The sequence below is a fragment of the Chaetodon trifascialis genome, chromosome 5 (assembly GCF_039877785.1).
Source record: "Chaetodon trifascialis isolate fChaTrf1 chromosome 5, fChaTrf1.hap1, whole genome shotgun sequence".
In the NCBI taxonomy this organism is placed as follows: Eukaryota; Metazoa; Chordata; class Actinopteri; order Chaetodontiformes; family Chaetodontidae; genus Chaetodon; species Chaetodon trifascialis.
Window position 1 is genome coordinate 15,355,645 of NC_092060.1, and position 18,596 is coordinate 15,374,240.

General features: G+C 42.0%; 1 protein-coding gene across 1 annotated transcript; it reads right to left on the reverse strand.

Annotated features, from left to right (window-relative positions):
- Positions 1–153: 153 nt before the first annotated feature.
- On the reverse strand, positions 154–17,614 carry gfpt2 (glutamine-fructose-6-phosphate transaminase 2). The gene is made up of 19 exons (XM_070963440.1): positions 17,504–17,614; positions 16,254–16,361; positions 14,946–15,053; positions 14,320–14,445; positions 12,704–12,762; positions 11,641–11,775; positions 10,463–10,524; positions 8,438–8,517; positions 6,336–6,453; positions 5,265–5,428; positions 4,830–4,925; positions 4,383–4,480; positions 4,100–4,220; positions 3,720–3,877; positions 3,415–3,529; positions 3,035–3,162; positions 2,695–2,862; positions 2,438–2,599; positions 154–1,374 (listed from the first exon to the last, which is right to left on the reverse strand). The coding sequence occupies exons 1-19, from the start codon at positions 17,508–17,510 to the stop codon at positions 1,330–1,332; spliced, it is 2,058 nt and encodes a 685-aa protein (XP_070819541.1). The 5' UTR covers positions 17,511–17,614; the 3' UTR covers positions 154–1,329.
- Positions 17,615–18,596: the final 982 nt, after the last annotated feature.

Genomic DNA, 18,596 nt, shown 5'->3' on the forward strand with positions numbered 1-18,596 from the left:
GGACTGACTGAATTAATGGCCATGCAGGCTCACCTTTTGTAATATAGAACAGTATAAAGCCTCAAGGAATATATAGTCAGATAAAAATCAGATTTTGCTTACTACAACACTTGTAGGAAAGAAAAAAACAAGAAAAAAAAATAACTGAAGGCTGAACAGAATGCTTTATCTATTTATTGATTGATCGTGCCTCTTATGTCTACAAAGCATACAGTATAAAATACATTGTTCAAGATATAAATCAAACCCTCTCTTAAGTCCCTGTAAAATAAAACTCAGATCAAATAAAAATCAGATAAATACAGAATATTATCAGTATCATAATCCCATACAAGTTGCTGAAAAAAGTATTATTGAAAGTAACTGCATTACTATTTTTTGCTGCATGAGTGCTCTTTAAATAATCCTAATGTATGTCTATTAAAATGCTCCAACCGATGACAAGAAGTATAAAGAAATTCTGGAAAAAAGGTCCATGTCCTAACATGAGCTGACTTTGGAAATTGCAATTCTGTTAAACAGAATAGACATACAATATAATTTAAATTAAAATGATATAACAATAAAGTGGAGCATGAACAAATCAAAAGAATGAAGTGAAAAGCTAGATTGAAGAACTTCCTTTGGGTGGTTTTTGCTTAAAATATTGAAGTTGTGGATTCAGGGCACACCGGGTACCATGACAGTATGAATGTGCAATGACACTTTCATAATTCAGAAAACTCTCTGGAATAAAACTGTTAAATTTCTACATTTGCCATTATGTGAAGAGAGGTAAGAAGGCCCCAACAGACATAAGAAATGAATAAAACAGGAAGAGAAGTAATCACCTCACTCATGATTGTGTACATTCATAATGCACATCTGGTCCCATATTGCACAACTGTAAACACTTCAATAAACCTTGTCAATACTTTTCTGCTAAGCCTGTTGTATGTGTTTTTGGCTCAACTTGAGATAAGACAAAAGGCACAGCGTGTTGCTTTGGATGCAAGAATGTTGTTTTCATAGATTGTTCCGCGAGGCCTCATTGGCACTGGTACTTCCTCAGCAGTGTATTGGTCGGACTTCACATTTCTCTTTTTCTAAAAAAAGTCATCGTACCTCTTTCATTAGCCACGTTCTGTCAATCACACCCTCATCTGTGCATGCATGCATATACAGCCCCCTACTTTACTTTACCCCAACCTCTGGGCACACACACATACATACACACACACACACACACACACACACACACACACACACACACACACACACACTGAATGTTCAATTGCACTGTAAATCTATGAGCCTCCTTTCTCCTCTGCTGTGCTCTGCGAGCTGTAATTATTCCACAGTCACAGACTTGGCCAAGTTTCTGGGGAAGTCAACCTGCAAAGAGATAAAAACAGTTTGTTACAGCAAATTACCTGTGATCAGGACTGTGGCTGCACTGTACATATTTTTAACTCTTGGTATAACAAGTATAAATAGCACACTGGTGGAGATGTGCCATGTGTATCAAGCGTTAAGTGTTGCATCACAGAAAGTGCATTCACTGTATGTTAAGTGGGAAAACACGTGCTTCCATGTCACGCTAAGATAAATAAGCACACGTTAACAAGGTAAGAAAAGGTGGATAGAAATGAGAGAGACAGGATCAACACAATGTACACACTGATGCCTGAGTCACTGTCCAGTTTCTGTCCTTAAATAAGACATTTTAGTGTTGGAAAGACATTACACACGACACAAGACATGGTGCCTGTTCAAGCTAGTGAGAGAGACATAGATACACATATGGCTTTAGCAAGTGCAGCTTGATAAGCTGGTCTCCTCAGACACTGTACAGTTCATTAATAATTAACTGCAGGCAAAAGACTAAACAAAAAACAGAAGCTTCCCAGAGTCTTGTGCTGCATGTAAATGAAATTCCACTGAAATTTTGAAAACACACTGAGATATACATCTTGTGTTGTACTGCCAATTGCAGCAGCATGGCATTAAAACTAAAGTGCAACAATATCAATACCAAAGTCACATGCAAATAGATGCAACTGAAAGCATTTGAAAAGCAAATAGCTAAAAGGTGTTTTAGTACATATGTGCATTTCCATTGAAATATTCCAAACTAGTTATTGGTATAGACAAAATTAATATTGTTAGAATTTGCAAATGATTTCTGACATAATTTACTGACCTCTACAAAATCAAGTAATTAATAAAATTAACTCTGTTTTTCAATAAAATGTAACCAATGACATTTGCAGTATATATGGACATGACACGTATGAGCTACAACATCTCAGTATGAGGATTTTGTCCTGAGGAGATTACATACAAAGACATATTTCATTGTTTGTATGCTCTGCCTTGTTTCTGGGGCTCAGACCAGTAATCAAATTAGCAGACGAAAAGTCTCACGTCTGAGTCAAAAATCGCGTTGACTACTTACATCATATCCTCGTAGGACGGCCAAGTGGAAGGACAGGAGCTGCAGGGGGATGACACTGAGGATGCCCTGCAGACAGTCCACAGTATGTGGCAGCTCGATGGTCTGGTAGGCATTCTTAGTCATCTCAGGGTCATCCTGGCAACAGAGGACAATGGGCCGACCCTGATGGAGAGACAGTCACAAGCAAGATTGCTCAGTCAGTCAGTTCATTGTATTTCATTTGTTGTACTGTGTGAAAGTGCTTGTCCAGGACCTACCGATCTGGCAGTGACTTGTTGTAGAGCATTCTGGCACTTGGTGTAGCAGGAGTCTCTCATGATGATCATGATTACCGGCATGTCTTTGTCTATAAGTGCCAGGGGACCGTGCTTCAGCTCCCCAGCCAGGATGCCCTCTGAGTGCATGTAAGTGATCTCCTTGATTTTCTGCATTAAAATGATAAAAATAAAACAAGCTCAGGAAAATCATCCCAAGTAACAACATAACACATACAGCAGGACAGACATACAACTGTGTTATCTCATCGAATATTTCTACTTTGTCTTCATATTTTATGATATTCTAGGAGAAGGGACTACTGTGCCATTCTCAACTCACCAGCGCCCCCTCTAGGCAGGTGGCGTAGTTGAATCCTCGGCCCATGACCAGAAGAGACCTTTGCTGATAAAGTTCATTGGCGATGGCCTTGATCTTCTCATCCAAGGACAACACCTCCTTTATCAGCTCTAGGAGAGCAGAAGAAGTAACAGTGAGCATATGGGAGCACACAAAAGATACAGAGTTTTGTTGGCATGACTTGTTAGCATGATTAGTTAGGAAACTTCTATTTATACATTGTAGATTTGTAATCTTTGTGGACTAGATATAAATTATGATACAAAGCATAGCAAATTATATATGTGTTAAAATATGTGTGGAGGAGATCTTTAAAGATGCTGTATGTCCACGTTGAGACCTCTGGTGTTTGTCAGACTGACCTGGAAGCATTCTGAGGCCGTTGATGATCTCCTGCCTTCTCATCTGCAGGGAGAGCCTGTCCTCACTCATCATCAGGGCAAACATGATGAGGGCCACAAACTGACTGGTATAGGCCTGAATCGCACACACAAGAAACACTCATATAACCCTAAGCTGTGCAGAACAGTGCATCTAGCAAATAGCAAAAAGTTCTGTATTATCATGCAGCCTTTAAAGAGGTGAATTTTAGAATGAAAGTGAATGCAATGCATGAATGCACCTTCATGTCTATTTTGGATACTGGAGTCTACAGCATGAAGAATACCTTGGTGCTAGCCACTCCGATCTCAGGCCCAGCATTGACATGAACTCCGCAGTCTGTTTCTCTACAGATGGAGCTGCCCACGGTGTTGGTTATGCCAACTGTCAGAGCCCCATGGTTCTTGCAGTAGCGTAATGCCATCAAGGTGTCTGCTGTCTCTCCTGGGGGAGCAGAGGGAATGAAGAGATATGCTTACAATGCAGACTTTCAGCACAATAAGGCCAGCAGGTTTTGCATGAAGAAAGTGTCTCTTTAAAGCCAGATTCATGATCAGAATAGTCAGAAATGACTGTTTTTGAGGAACTGAAATCCAACAAAGCTAAACCAGTGACCTCGGAAGACAGAGAAGACACTGAGGACATGTTTTTGTGGCGTGTTTTCACCTGACTGGCTGATGAAGAAGCAAACATCGTCTCTGAAAACCGGCGTGCTGCGGTCCAGGAAGTCGCTTGCCAACTCCACCATGACAGGCAGCTCCGTCAACTCCTCGAGGATCTGTCTGGTCTGAACATTAGGGAAACAAAAGCATCACCATCATCACCACCGCCACCACTCTTTGCACAATCAGTAATTTCATGTTTCAAACTTTAATTTGGCTAAACACAACTGTCTGTCTCACAAGATGTCTCATCATGTCTGTCCCAAATTTTTGATAGCTCTACTCACAGCCACTGCAGCATGGAAGCTCGTGCCACAGCCAATCAAGATTAGCCGTTTGCAGCGCATGATTTCTTTCAGGTGATCCTTCAGGCCACCGAGAACCACTGAGAGAACAGAAGACAGATGCATTAGTTGAACAAGTATACTTTTGATTCTCTGAATGTTTAAGGCCCTAGGAAAACATGATAGTTATCATTAACAGATCCTGCACACATAACAAATTTACCTAAGGAGTTATATTGCACTTATTGTGCAAACAAATGTTTCCGTGTCTGACTGCTCTTTATCTTTCAAAGCTCCACATTCAAATAGACGCTGATAACAGGGACATATAAACAAACGGCAGTTCCTGTGTCCTGGATTAGTTCCTGTGAGGAGAGATTCAAGGTGTTCACGTGCACTATGTATCCTGAAACCTTGTCGGGTAGGGCAGATTGTAAAATCACTTGTCACCTGTGTTGGAGTCAAAACAAATCCGGCCTCTCATGGTGTTGACGACTGACTCTGGCTGCTCGAAGATCTCCTTTTGCATGAAGGAATCAAAGTTGCCTGCAACGGGAGGAGCATATATGAAGATCAGTTTTCAGAGGTGTACAGAGGATCAGATCTGTGCTGGGGGAGGCTGACAGTAGTAATATTCACTTTCAGCCAGCAGAGGGCGAGCAAGTATAAGTCTGCAAACTAGACTTTATCTGCAGAACTGCACATTGCAGTATGTTCCCAGTGTACTCATTGGGATTGATAGAAACTGTGTTAACGTTCTTTCAAATCTCTGCTCTCTTATGTGTTTCAACAATTTCTACTTATCTGGAATGGAAAAAAATAAAAGCAATGTATTGTCCTCCTATCCACCAGAGAACAAAATTGTCTTTTGGACCATTTTCTAACCTTTCATGATCTGTTGCAGCTCCATCTGCAGGGTCTGGATGGCCCTCACTGGATCCTCACCAGCCCGCCGGTTCACCCTGTGGATGGAGAGGCTCCCGCCAGTCACCACTGCAATGTCGTCATCCTCCATGTACAGCACCTTGTTGGTGTGTTCAATGATGGCGCTGTGGGTACACATAAGATGGATACGTGTGTTGATTTCCTGAGGACGTCCACTGGTCTGATGTTTGCAAAGGGTACGTAACCTTTTTCTCTTTTTGGATAATTTTTCACTCATACTTGTCAGTGACTAAAGTCACAAAATTCTGGGAATGTTAAGGTGCATGGGAATTAACAGGAATTTATGGGAAGTAACTGGAATAAAATGAAAATCTGTAGGAGTTACTGGCTGTATTTATCATGTAATATGCAGACAGAAACAAATCTCTTATCATATCATAAACAGGCATAAAACCCTTCTTAAAGAAATGAAAAAAGAGCTGACAGTTAACAAGAATGACTGAAAATAGATTCATTAAAACTCCTCAATCTGCATGTTCAGTCGAGCTACATACCGTATGGTGACTGCTAGCTAACAAAGACTAGCGGAAGATGTTAACAAGTTAAAAGCTGCGTACTTTGCTTCAGGCCAGTAGTATACTCAGGTTTTGATTGACAGCATGTAGCCCCCTCGCTCAGACAGTGCAGTTGACAGCAGTGTGTGCTGCACATGTGATGGGAGGATGCACTGTGTATGCAAAGGGTTGTAATTTTACTGAATTCCTATTTCATGACATCATGTGATGGAAGAGTGTGCTGCTGAATACAGTGCACTGTTACAGTTCAGTTAGATGGGCATGCCAGACGACCTAGTATTTTTTTTATGTGTATTTAGGTACAAGTTTATGTTGAATATATGCAAGATTTCCACAATTCCAAAAATTCCTTAGCTCAACTTCCCCTGGAAGTTTTCTGGAAATTTATGGACACTGCAACCCTATTGGTGACACTAATAAAATGACAAATAAGAATTCAATGATTAGGTTCCATATTGCATTCACCACAAAACACACAGAGCAGTTGGTGCCTGACCTGGCGTCAGAAGCAAAGTAATACTCCACTGCCCTGCCATCCCCCACAGAGTTGATGCCGTTGGAGCAGTCAGGACGGTTATGGTTGTTCCTCTCCTGGACTCCCTCCTTGAAGTGGACTACAGGGTCAAAAGTCAGAGATCAAGGGTCAGAGGTCGCACAGTGACTTCAAGTGACTAAAACAATCAAGATGTGCTCATCACTTGAACTCTTCCTCTCAACTTCCAGATGCAGTCAGGTCTCTGCGCTGGGAATGGGGTCGTTATGATGTGAAATTCTGATTTTATGGTGAGATCAGAAATCATTTGAGGCGGAACATTCAGACAGCACAATACGTTTCTGTCAGACACATTGTCTTTCCTGATGCTACCTGAATCAAGATGCACAATAAAGATGCTGGAGGAGTCAGCAAGAGGGAGGTCAAGGAGGATCATCTCCTCTTAGTTCTCATAGTTTACAATAAGACCGGCATGACAAAGAGTCATCATGGTCTTATTTGGCAATTTTGCTGCAGTATTTTATAGAGTTTAAACAATAATGCATCTTAACAGAAGACCTGTGGTAACATTGGTATTAGCTCAAATGTTATAAAAACGAGAACTGAAAGGATTTTTTTTTTCTACCATTAAAACCACACATCCTGCTGGGTTCCTTCCTGGCCTCAAACCACCTAACTCTGCTTTGGACTTTGGACAGATCTCACACGAGCCATTAGGAACCACACATTTTAAACAGTAAACAGTGTGTAAACAGAAAGGACAGTAGAGACAAAGACCTGCAGGGTGCTGCTCACAATAAATAACCAGAACCGACAGATGTTTTCATTGTAGTCGGAGCAAGACTGCAAGAGAAACGAGAGAAAGAGCTGGAGGACTGAGAACCAAATGGATTTCCAAAGGACCACTATCCTCTAAAACTTCCCGTAGAGATCCCTGGCAACACAAATGGCTTTCTAAGAAAGTTTTTTCAACAGAATTGTTGCACAATAAATAACAGAAACACAAAACATCTTGCATGACTTCTGCAGTTAGCCAAGTGCGTTGCTTCGACTGACTGAGGAAATTAGTAGTTAAAGAGGTATTTCACTTTATTCCAGGGAGAAAGTAAAGAAAGGAAATGCTCCTTTGTTAGGATACAAGCTGTGAGGCTGTCTTCTGCATATCTTGCTGAATCAGACACTGTTTTAACCTGCAGCAGATTCAGTAATGACCCATGTAAACATAAGTCTAGTAAGAATTTCAAGAAAAGACCAAAACCAACAATGAACTTATCCACCTAACAAGCATACCTGCATGGCCAAAGCCTGATTTAGCTTATTCCTCTGTGCCATAGAGCTCTGTTGTCATCCAAAAATGACTAAAAACACATTGGTGAGGCAAACTGCTGGTGACTTGATCCTTCATTAAATGAACACGGGCACTGAAGTTCCTTTTGATTCAGTCTCACACACACAGTCCTGCTGCTGTAAATACTCACTCGCTCACCATATCGGCGGCTGAAAATAGTCCCAAACAAATATTTACTCCTGTTAGAGTTTGGTCAAAACCTTAAACAGACAGTGCCTGTCTGTTTAAGGAAATTATTTCATCATCTTCGAAAATGAAAGCTTATATGTGTGACCCATTTTTAAGGTTTACAACTTCAGTAGGAATGAATGGGCCACTCCCCAACAGTCAGGGAGTGTTGAGAGACGGACTAGTGCATTGTTGGTTTGGGGCTTTGCTCCAATTTCATAACTTCCTATTGGAGAGGTCAGGCCAGATCTAAGAAGCCCATATTTAATTTCTTCATTTATTTTTCATATTTCCTTGCTGTGTTGCCACTAAGCTACTAAACTAAAATCCAGCCACATGCAAACTTACATGACAAATACAGCTGTGAGTATTTTTATGCAGCTCAGAGACACACACACTGTCAGGTGATTGTCAGCAGCGAGCTTTATTTTAGATAATTTAATATGCTGTTAAATATTCCCTCAGATGTATAGATCTCTGTGAATGTGTGTACCTACAGTACCTCTGGGTGTGAGTGTGTATTTATGCAGAGATTTAGGGTGCAGTGTAAGCGGATAGTGGCAGAGACAGAGAGAGGAACAGAGCTCACCACTGTTGTACTGGATGGGAATGTTTTCGGTCAACAGCTCATGCTCGCTTCGCACACCAATGAGCAATGGACTTCCTCTCCTGCCGGGACGAGAGTGGAGGGAGGAAGAGACAGAGAGAGGGAGAGAAAGTGTGGGTGAGGTGAGGATTAGGCTTTGCAGACACACAACAATGTCAGATACACACACTCTTCACGTGGCGCTTTTGTAAATGCATGAATGTTGAGGTAATCTGACATCCTATCCGACTGTATTACTCCAAGCAAAGCAGACATTTCAAACTACTTATTCCTCCATCTATTCATTTTTTCAACCTGCACCGCCTCTAATTCAATCTCTGTAAGATTCCTTTTACATCATTTTGTACACAGTCCTGAGGCTGAGTTTATCCATGAGTAGACAGCGACCCAGACATCCTCCCACTGATTCCAAATCTCTTCTAAACTGTCTAATCTTCAACGTTCGATGGGTAAACCGATCTTATATTCGTCTACATCCCTCTTGGATTTGCTCATAGTTCCCAGACCGAGTCCCTACTTCCTCATTGGCCACTGATTCCATGTGGGCTTCTCCTATTGGCTGTGGAGGCTGAGAAGGGGCAACCACGTGCAGATCAGACAGGTGAGGAAGGAGGGTGTGAGGAAACTAACCTTAAAATACACAAAACCCTACACACTCATCTTACGACACTCAACATAAAGTAAAACCTCTTCAAGGTGAGTTATTATGACACAAACTCTTGAGAAACTGCGTCCAAAAGACCTCTGCTTATTTCTCGTCTTTCTCCGTCTGGATCTCTCTTTTCTCTTTGCTCAGTCTTTCTCTGGGGCTCGGCTATGCTGATGTAAGACTGCTGGTTGTTTTAAGGGGTGTGGGGCTTGAAGAGGGAGGCTTGCAAACAGAAACATATGGTCACGATCCAATACAATATTTACTCTGAGGGAGGGAGAGACACAAAGCAAAAGGATGTGAGAGAAGTTAGGAGTGAAAGACTGGACAGAAAGAGAACATAAGAACAAAAGATAGAGAGAAAGTTAAAGGAAGAGAGGCTCAGAAAGGAGTAAAGAGTCTTGCTGGGAGGTGATCCTTGACATCGAAGGCTGGGTGGTGACTAGCATCACTAGATAATTACAAACATTCCTCCATGCCTCCCTCCTTGGAGACAATGCTGACTATTCAACATATTGTCCACATAACTAAATTGAGTTTAGCCAAAGCCGTGAAACACACTGATATTAGCCATCATAATCTTTTTCTTCAGAAACTACAGCAACACAATAAAGACAAAGGAGCTGCTAAACTGTGGTGACTTTCGCGCCAAGAAGCAGCACTGCCAGGAAGCCTGCTGCCATAAACCACAAGTAATGGCTGTCTTATCTCGCTTCATTTCGCTGCCCTTCTGCCCTACTTTTTCCCTCTCCTACTCCCATGCACCAGCCATTTCCTTTTCCCCTGATTCATGATGGCTCGCTGGACCAGGGAAAGTATAAAGTGAAATAAAATGATGAGAAGTGATTAACCAGGAGTCTTTCTGGCAGGGGCACTTCCCAGAGACGAAACAGGAAACTCTCTAGTCTCCCCGTTAATGAGTCATAGAGAAGCCGGCGAGCAGCCCAGAGGCCGGAGGCCCAGCAGGGAGAGGGGGGACCTGAATTCAACCCCTGCTCTGCTGCCTTCTCCGCCTGGGTCTTAAGACGCAAGATAGGTTTGACGCATGCAGGCGGATGGGAATTTACTCACATTCACACGTGCACTTGAGAAAGAGCCCAATTGCACATTATTATAAGCAAAGCACGTTTACAACGTGTCACATGTAATGGATGTTAGCTAAGATAAGACCGAATGACTGAATCGAAGAAGTCTCCTTAAATCATATTTGCGATTGCTTCACAGTGGTAATAGCAGGGCTGACTCATCTCCACAGTGTCTGGCTCACTGCACACATAATGGACTAAAATGTGAAGTGAAATGTCAGACCTGATCAGATGTGTGTGTGTGTGTGTGTGTGTGTGTGCACGTGTACCAACCTGGTGGACACAGCCTCTCCAGGGAAGTGACGGCTTTTAAACACCAGAGCGAAGGCGCCCTCCTGAGACAGAGAAGCAGAGGAAACACTGAGTTTACATTAGCTTGATGAAAGGCTGACATACACCAATGCTGATGCAGACCGTTAGGGGAGAAGAGGAGAAACGATTCAGAACAGAAAAATGAAAACGTAAAGGTAAATCCAGTCCTGTGTTCCTGGAAAGTATGCAAGCTTGAAGAGAAACATTCAAACACACAGCACAAACACACAGCACACAGCACAAAAACAAAAGTTTCTTCTGGCCCTGTGGGGTTTGGTAGTTGTGGTGGGAGTGTGGGTCAGTGTTGGGAAGAAGTGGGGGAGCGGAGATGGGGGGGGGGGGGGGGGAATAAGACCTCTATTGTATAACATCAGCTGTGTTTCGAAAGCACTGGCTGCTATGCTGCCTGTGGTGGTTAGAAGCAGAACTGGCTCAGAGTGTGTTTGTGTGTGGTGTTGAAAGTGGGGGGATAAGCATCGAGAGGGAGGCGAGGGGTCGTGGTTGTGAGTCTGTTAGTGGGTCTCACTATCTGGTTCCCATTACTCCAAATCCAAACGGGCTGCCTTTGCCTCCTCTGGTCCTCTGAGGAGACAGGGCCCACAACAACCAAAACCATGAAGCTCCGAAAATCACACAATGGAAAAGAGAGGCTTGCTCAATCTCACCCCGAAAAAATCTCTTTCCACGAGTGATGATGTCACTTGTGATGCTGCTAGGATGGTTGCTGTGGAGACTGTTTTTGTGATGGTGTACAGAGTTTTAATGGACAGGAAACTCAAGCAGTTTCGCCCATTGCAGAATGAGCAAATGAGTGTGTGTGCATGTGTGTGTGTGTCTATGACCAGTCAATGACACATTTTATGATGCTAAGCTACATGATGCTACCCTTCATGGTTACCAAGAAGATGGTCGTAAAAATTTCCATCACTTAAGGTAGAGCTGAAGTAAAGAATACAACTGTGATGTGTCCCACCGACAGAAGAAAGAGGAAGAAGTGAACCCCTGACATCTTGTAATATCACCACAGGACACAGATTAGCATGCTAACAGTACGTGCGCTGCTGCTGTAAAGTGGCTTGGTGTGTTTTTGTCGAATTGCAGCTGTCATTAAGTTGTGTTGCTGTCTGTGAGCTACTCACCAGCTGCTGGATGACCCTCTCTACCAGGGTGGAGAAGGTGACGTTGTCACTCTCTCGGTTGTCGTAGACATATTTGATCAATTTCGGGATCACCTCCGTGTCCGTCTCTGACTCAAACTCATATCCTTTGGTGATCTGAGAAAGAAAAAAGACATAGCTTATTGAACATGAACACAATGCAGATGTGCTGTCAGTCATCCCGTAAGACACAGTTGACAACTGTGCTGTTAACTCACCATCATACATTGAAAGGGTTTACTAACTGCTGTTAATAAGCAGGGTTGAGCAAACACCAAAATTTTAGCTTAGAGGGTGAAATCTGTCACTTTTAAGACAGAAATGCGTAACCTTTGCATGTCACTGATTAACAGAAAGAGAAAGTATGGTCAAACTACAACAACTGTGGCTGAGCATTCATTCAGTTACTACAGTAGTCTTATCATTCTTACCAACTTAATTAAATGAAAATGTCCTCGACCAGGTAAGCTCTTCAATACTTTACCCGCTACAGGGATGATATGACCCTAAAGCTGCATGGGCCAATGAAGTGATTTCACACTGAATGCTGTATGTGCAACAATCTAGTTTAACAGACGCCATAGGTGTTGTCAATCAAAACATGTGCTATTTTAAAATAAAGGTTACAACATCCTAATTTTTTTATCAATGCTCCTTGCAGAGGGATAACATAAAAGTTATGTGGTATAAGTATTAATCAGTCACACTGAATAATAAATGTTAATCTGCATACATGTTCTAACATGTAGTCTAATGTTTCCTGCCTGTCAATATATCAGTAATATTCATTTGTTTAACATCTTTGCATTGTTGCAAATGCACTCATATGATACTGTTGTTTTGGGATGCCTTCGCTGGCAGTATTATCACATTGCATCATCTTTATGACTCATCTAAGGGGCAGTGACAGAACGGCCTGCCGCTGGCAGGATGAATCTGAAACCTGTTGTGGTAATTTGAGCCCTTTGTAAAGGGTGGTTCTGAAAACAGCACAGAACAGAAAGTCATCCGTAAAAAAGGAATTCCTGCTGATAAGATGACTTACCAGGTACTCTTTAAGCTCTTTGTAGTTGGTGATTATGCCGTTGTGGATGACGACAAACTCTGAGGAAAGGCAGTGAGAGTGAACAGATAAGACAAACAGGCTCAGAGAAGCTGTCATAAAACCACTCAGATGCTCTCTCCTCTTTATGCTAATTTGGATTCACAGTCTAATTGAGTTCACATTTTGTCTCAGGTCTGATCACATTTAAAATAGAACTATAGCTATAATTGCAAAGTATGTTTCCATTGCGCAGAGAACGTCGCAACAATGGGACTTAATGCATGTAGGCAAAGCAGTGCATTCAGCAGTCACAGTGGCGTGGTAGAGCAGGTTCATGCAAGCAGCCAAATATAGAACCAAAAGGGCTAGGAACAGGGAAGGTGATGAGTCAGCATAAATGATAACCAAGAAATAATAGGCCTATAGCAAATATAATTTACTAATAAGGCACAATATAATGCAAATACTCTCACACTACCGAGTGTGATGGTGTGATTGAGTTGGAGGTCAGGGGGGGTTGCTGCTGTAGTTATGTTGCTGGCCAACAAAAAGAGTCACAGCAGTGCCAGATCTGCTTAAATGGTGTTTATTGCTCATTGGACTCCTGCATCATTATGGGGGGGGCAGTGTTTTCTAGCTTGATTTTTGATGTTACGTCTTTGACAACTGTGTTTTGACATTGTTGTTTCTTTCTTTTGTTAATATTAGGGAGCACTACACTGACCTGTTCTGTGACTACTGTAGTTTGTTTAAATGGCTATGTCTTAAAATATGGCCCCATGTGATCAGCCACTACACGGGTTTCCCCATAGACTGTATAAAACATGGACATCTTATAGCTGTCCTGGAAGGGAAATTCGCTGTAGAGACCAAAACTTTTGTACCATGTGAACATATTTATTTCAGCTGTAAAGTTGCCGATTTTAATATGGAGTTCTATGGGGATTCACTCGTTTTTTTGGAGGCAGCCTAACACTTTGCATTGGCTTCATTTTTCAGCCATGGAGTTCACCACTTGTGCCTCTCCTTGTCTCGGTTTGGCTGGTTAGTTTGTGCTGTTTAGGTTTCTTCTGTTAGAGCTTGAGTTTGGTTCTGTTGTGTTACTTGTTTTATGGGCCCAGAATTAGCCTGCTTTTGTTACGTTGTTCTTCTTCTTTTGAAAACATTGTACAGAAAAAACACCTGTGTCTCTCTGGTCTGCCAGCTCGGCCTTTGACAATGAGCATACATACCTTAGTCTAATGCTAAGGTACGTTATGGACAAACATATGAACTAGTGACAAAGAGGTGGGTGTATGTTTGGTTAGAACAGTGGTTGTGTGAGGGTGTTTTAAAGGTCCAATATGTAGGATTTAATGGCATATAATGGTGACCCCTTGCCTCACCCTCGCTAAAAACATGAAAAATGTGAAAGGTGCTCTCTGGAGCCAGTGTTTGGTTTGTCTGTTCTGGGCTACAGTAGAAACACGACATTGAACGCCAGAAAAAGACATTAATACTGACATTCCTACAGAATGTTTTGCATACATTTATAGTTGGTGAAGCATTGGTGATAAATTCTCTATATACTGTATTGTATATGTGAGCATGCATCAAAGCACATTCAAACATGTTACCATTATCTTTGTCAGAGCGATGAGGGTGGCTGTTGAGAGCGCTCGGCTCTCCGTGTGTGGCCCAGCGAGTGTGAGCGAGGCCGAAGTGCGTGCACATCTCCTCGTCCAGGTCCAGCGAGTCTTTCTCTGAACAAGCAAAACACAGCAGTGAGACTTCATACAAATCATATACTTAAGTAATACTTCACTAATGCCTGACTCATGATGATTTGATGCATGAATTCATTTGGGGTGTTTCATGAATTGCTCATCATTAAGAAATGATCAAATCAGTATGATGTCATGTGATCAGTTAACACTTCTAGATCACCAGTTAAGGAATGTTAATGCACAGTTATTCAAAAATGAACTGATCTGTGATCAGATTGTGAAGTCAGTTGGATTTCAGTTGGATAAAAGCATAAAAACACAGCATCATTCCTTTTTACTGACAGGAAAAGACTGCAGGGAATTTTAAAGACAGAAATATGCGGCACAAGATGTTTATCGAAGGAGGGCATTGTGTGTTTGAATTTCTTTACAAATGAGGCAAAGAGCACAGGATCAGGTAAATGGACAGTATATCAAATCTGAAATCCTGAGCAACAAATATCAGAAACTTAATTTACAAATGTGCATAAACCCACCGTATAGCTCCTCATCCAGAGCCTTGACCTTCCCCTTCTTCTTGATCAGGCAGATGGTGTTGCTGTTGATGTCAGTCATTGTCTTGTTGGGGCCGTCCACAGCGATACCTGCAGGCAGGCGGGGGGGGATGACATAGATCCTTTTACAGTGAGGTAAGAAAGACACTGAGTCTTTTATATAATTCAACTTCATCATGAAAAGGCAGATCAGCAGGTCGTTTATTTGATGTGTTCCTGGATTTAATATGTTAGCATCTGAGGTGTTATTTATAGTGGGTGTGTGTGTCTGAATGGATGCGTGTGTAGGAGCAATTAAATGACCTCTTGGCTGTGTTACTGCATCTTGCTCAAATAGGATGAACAAACACCTTTTGTGCGTGTGTGTGAACATCATTAAACCTCCACGTAGCAGGACATTGCTCTGAGTTAGAAGTCAATGGAGCTTTTTATTCATTCATACATTGTATTCCGACAAAGAAGGTGTCTCTTACAGTAGATGTTTCCACTTTGATTTTATGATTAAAGGCATTCCCACATGACTCCCACCGCACTCTGCCCAGCAGCTCTTAGGTTAGGCGTAAGCTGCTACACCAGTCTTTCTTCATTTCATTTGAGGTAATTATGATCATGTGCATTCAAAGGTGTGCTCGTGCCCTTTAAAGCACCAATCCAATGAGAGACCACAGTATTTAAAGGCTGTCAGTTAAACATGACTCATGTATGTTGTGCTTCAGGGCTATTTACAGTGATTCAACTCCAGAACATATGTTCAAATACATTGTACATTGTAAGCTTACAATGACCTGGATGAATGAGAATATTCACAGACATTGTACATTGTAATCTATTACAGTATATATGAATAATAACAAGCCTGCACAATATCAGTATACTATTGTTCAAAAAACAAAGCACATACCTTTACTGTATATACTCTTTTTATTTTCTATTTTTGCCATTTTGTCTATTTGTATATTTGATAGTTCTTAATATATATATATAGTTTTTATATATATATTTTTTCCTCCTCTAATTGCACTACATGTTAAATCTCTTCTATCTCTTCTATTCTTGTAAGGAGCACCTGTAATGAAAACGATTTCCCCTCGGGGATCAATAAAGTATTTCTGATTCTGTTTCCGAAATGTTTCATACATCTAATTTTTTAAAGGACATGACACACAGGTGCTGCCAAGGAGTACTATAAGCTTTTGTGCATGGTGTGTGTGTGTGTGTGTGTGTGTGTGTGTGTGTGTGTGTGTGTGTGCGTGTGTGTGTGGGGCAACACTGTGAGGCTGAGTGTCTTACCTGCTGAATCGTACCCTCTGTACTCCAGCCTCTGCAGCCCCTTCACCAGCGTCTCAAATATCTCCTTTCTGGTGCGAGGCACTCGGTAATTCAGGTAGGCAAAGATCCCTTTTAAAGAGGGAGAAAGAGAAAGAAAACTTGAATCCTCTGAGATGCTCCAACCTTGTAGGCAGACTTTACACAACTGCAGCACAGAGCACAGCGGACATCTTTTGAGCTACGCATGATCAAATTGTGTTTAAAGATAAATAGAAAGTTTAGATAATGAATACTGGAACAAACAATGGCTGACTGTTAGATACATTAATATCCATGTTCTGCCTCACTGGTTGAGGAAAAACAGGGTTGATGCATGAGGGAACTCATCATCTATAATCTTCACCTAACACGATTAAGAGTGAAAGGACAAGAACTCACAACAGGTAGGATGAGAGACCAGACATGTCATCTCATTACATTCAATTATTCAAGCTGGTGCGTCCTCACACTGGGTTAAAATAACGGTGTACAGTGTGAGGTGTTGGGTATGTTGTCCTTATATACCTGCCCGTGTGTGTGTGTGTGTGTGTGTGTGTGTGTGTGTGTGTAGGAATGTTCCGGGCAGCTCCGCTCCCGCAGGCACACAGCTGGCCATTGACGGACGCACATTGCGCGCAGTGTTGGGGCAGCCAGGGAGGCAGGCTGCTGTGCGCTCCCCCACAGCTTTGGCCCCTTCCTTGCAGAGAGGCCGCCGTACTGTTAGAGGTTTACTGTCGGATGGAAACGTCCCTCTTCCAGACTGGGACATGTGAGGCTGTCAAAAAGCGCGATATGTACTAATGGTTCGATTTGTGGTCGTTTCGGCGGATGGATGTGAGTCCCTTCAAGATGATCCATTGAATCTTTTATTGTATTTTTTTTGTTTCGTTTTGACAGGAACTGGTAGGACTTGCCTGTCCTGTAGTCTCCACCAGTGAGTGAAAACACTGACACGTAGCAGTCTAAAGCGCTTGAGATATCCACACTGATCAGACAACGGAGACGTTTATCCAGCTGTTTCGGATCAGAATTAACGTCCGTCAACACTAAAACTACGAGAGCAGAGTGACTCCGTGAGTTCAGTTGTGTGAGATGATGACTGCCAATTCCACGCTGTATCGCTTTGGTTACACGCGTGACATCGCAATCACAGCACAGTAGTCCGTGCGTAAGAAGCGCAGTTCCTTCCAACAAAGTTTAAAAGATTTGAACTCGACAAAAAGGAAACTTACCACACATGGTTCAAGCTTCGCAATCGTTGTTGGACACCCTTCGGTCAGAAAATGAGTCGCAGTTTCCCGGTTGGAGTGATGCTTCAGCCTCTGCCGCGTTAAATCCAGAGCGACTGCACACTCCCCACAAGTCATTTAAATGGTGTTTCCTGAAGGGGCGGCGGCCCCACCTCCTCCGCTTGTCCCGAATTCACTGTCCTGCTGCCTCACAGGTATTTGCCACTTCATCTAGCATAGATGAATAGGGGCCTATTAACTCGTTTCTTTGTCAATCAGCAGTATTAAAGAGTTTGCAGAGTTTCAGTGGGACACGAAATGTGTGGTTCACCTCATCTATCAGCCAAGTTTGACATGTGTACCGTGTAATGAAAGAGTTATATTCACTAGCCAGCCATTACTTTCTTTGACCATTTATTTGATCAAGGTTTGGACCTGACTTCTTTGCGTCAACTTAAACTGTTTTCACCAAAACTTTCGGCTGTGAATGAAGAACCAGGCTGTAAATGAGGCTGGGTCTGTATAATTTGCAGGGATCTTGATGGTGATGAAGAGGATGGGTGTATTGCGCTTACTGTAAAACGGATGTAACTGTGCTGTATTATTACTGATTTCACTAAACCCTCTGTTTGCAGAAGATTTGGTCCCTCCTGCTCCATAATTTCCCCAAAGGTCTGAAAATAGGTATCTCTGTGAAAATCTGGTGCTGTGTTTACATTCATTTCCCCTGAAATAAATAAATCTATTTCTTAATCAATGTTATCAGATTAAACTAGATTCAACTCTATTGCCATTGTCAGAATGCAACACAGAGACAACGAAATGCAGTTATTTCTAAAGAAACTATATATATTCTGTTGCTTCTATATATTTAATGGTAGGCATACTGTGCTTAGGAATGGCTGAGTAATTAATAGTAATAATGATAATTATTACCCTGCCCACAGACACCTACACATAACATCACAAACTCACCCAATCAACACTCACGTTACATTATGAATTACCAGGGAATCAGTGAGCAACAAATACTGCTGCAAATGCTGCCTGCAGCTCGTTTTCTCTGTGTGTTGCACTCTGACGATGACAATAAAGT

Coding starts and splice junctions, on each gene's coding strand:
- gfpt2 (XM_070963440.1), bottom strand. Junction 15,054..16,253: donor CAGAGGGTACGATTCAGCAG/GTAAGACACTCA, acceptor GCCTGCCTGCAG/GTATCGCTGTGGACGGCCCC. Junction 4,926..5,264: donor GCTGCAACAGATCATGAAAG/GTTAGAAAATGG, acceptor CTCCCGTTGCAG/GCAACTTTGATTCCTTCATG.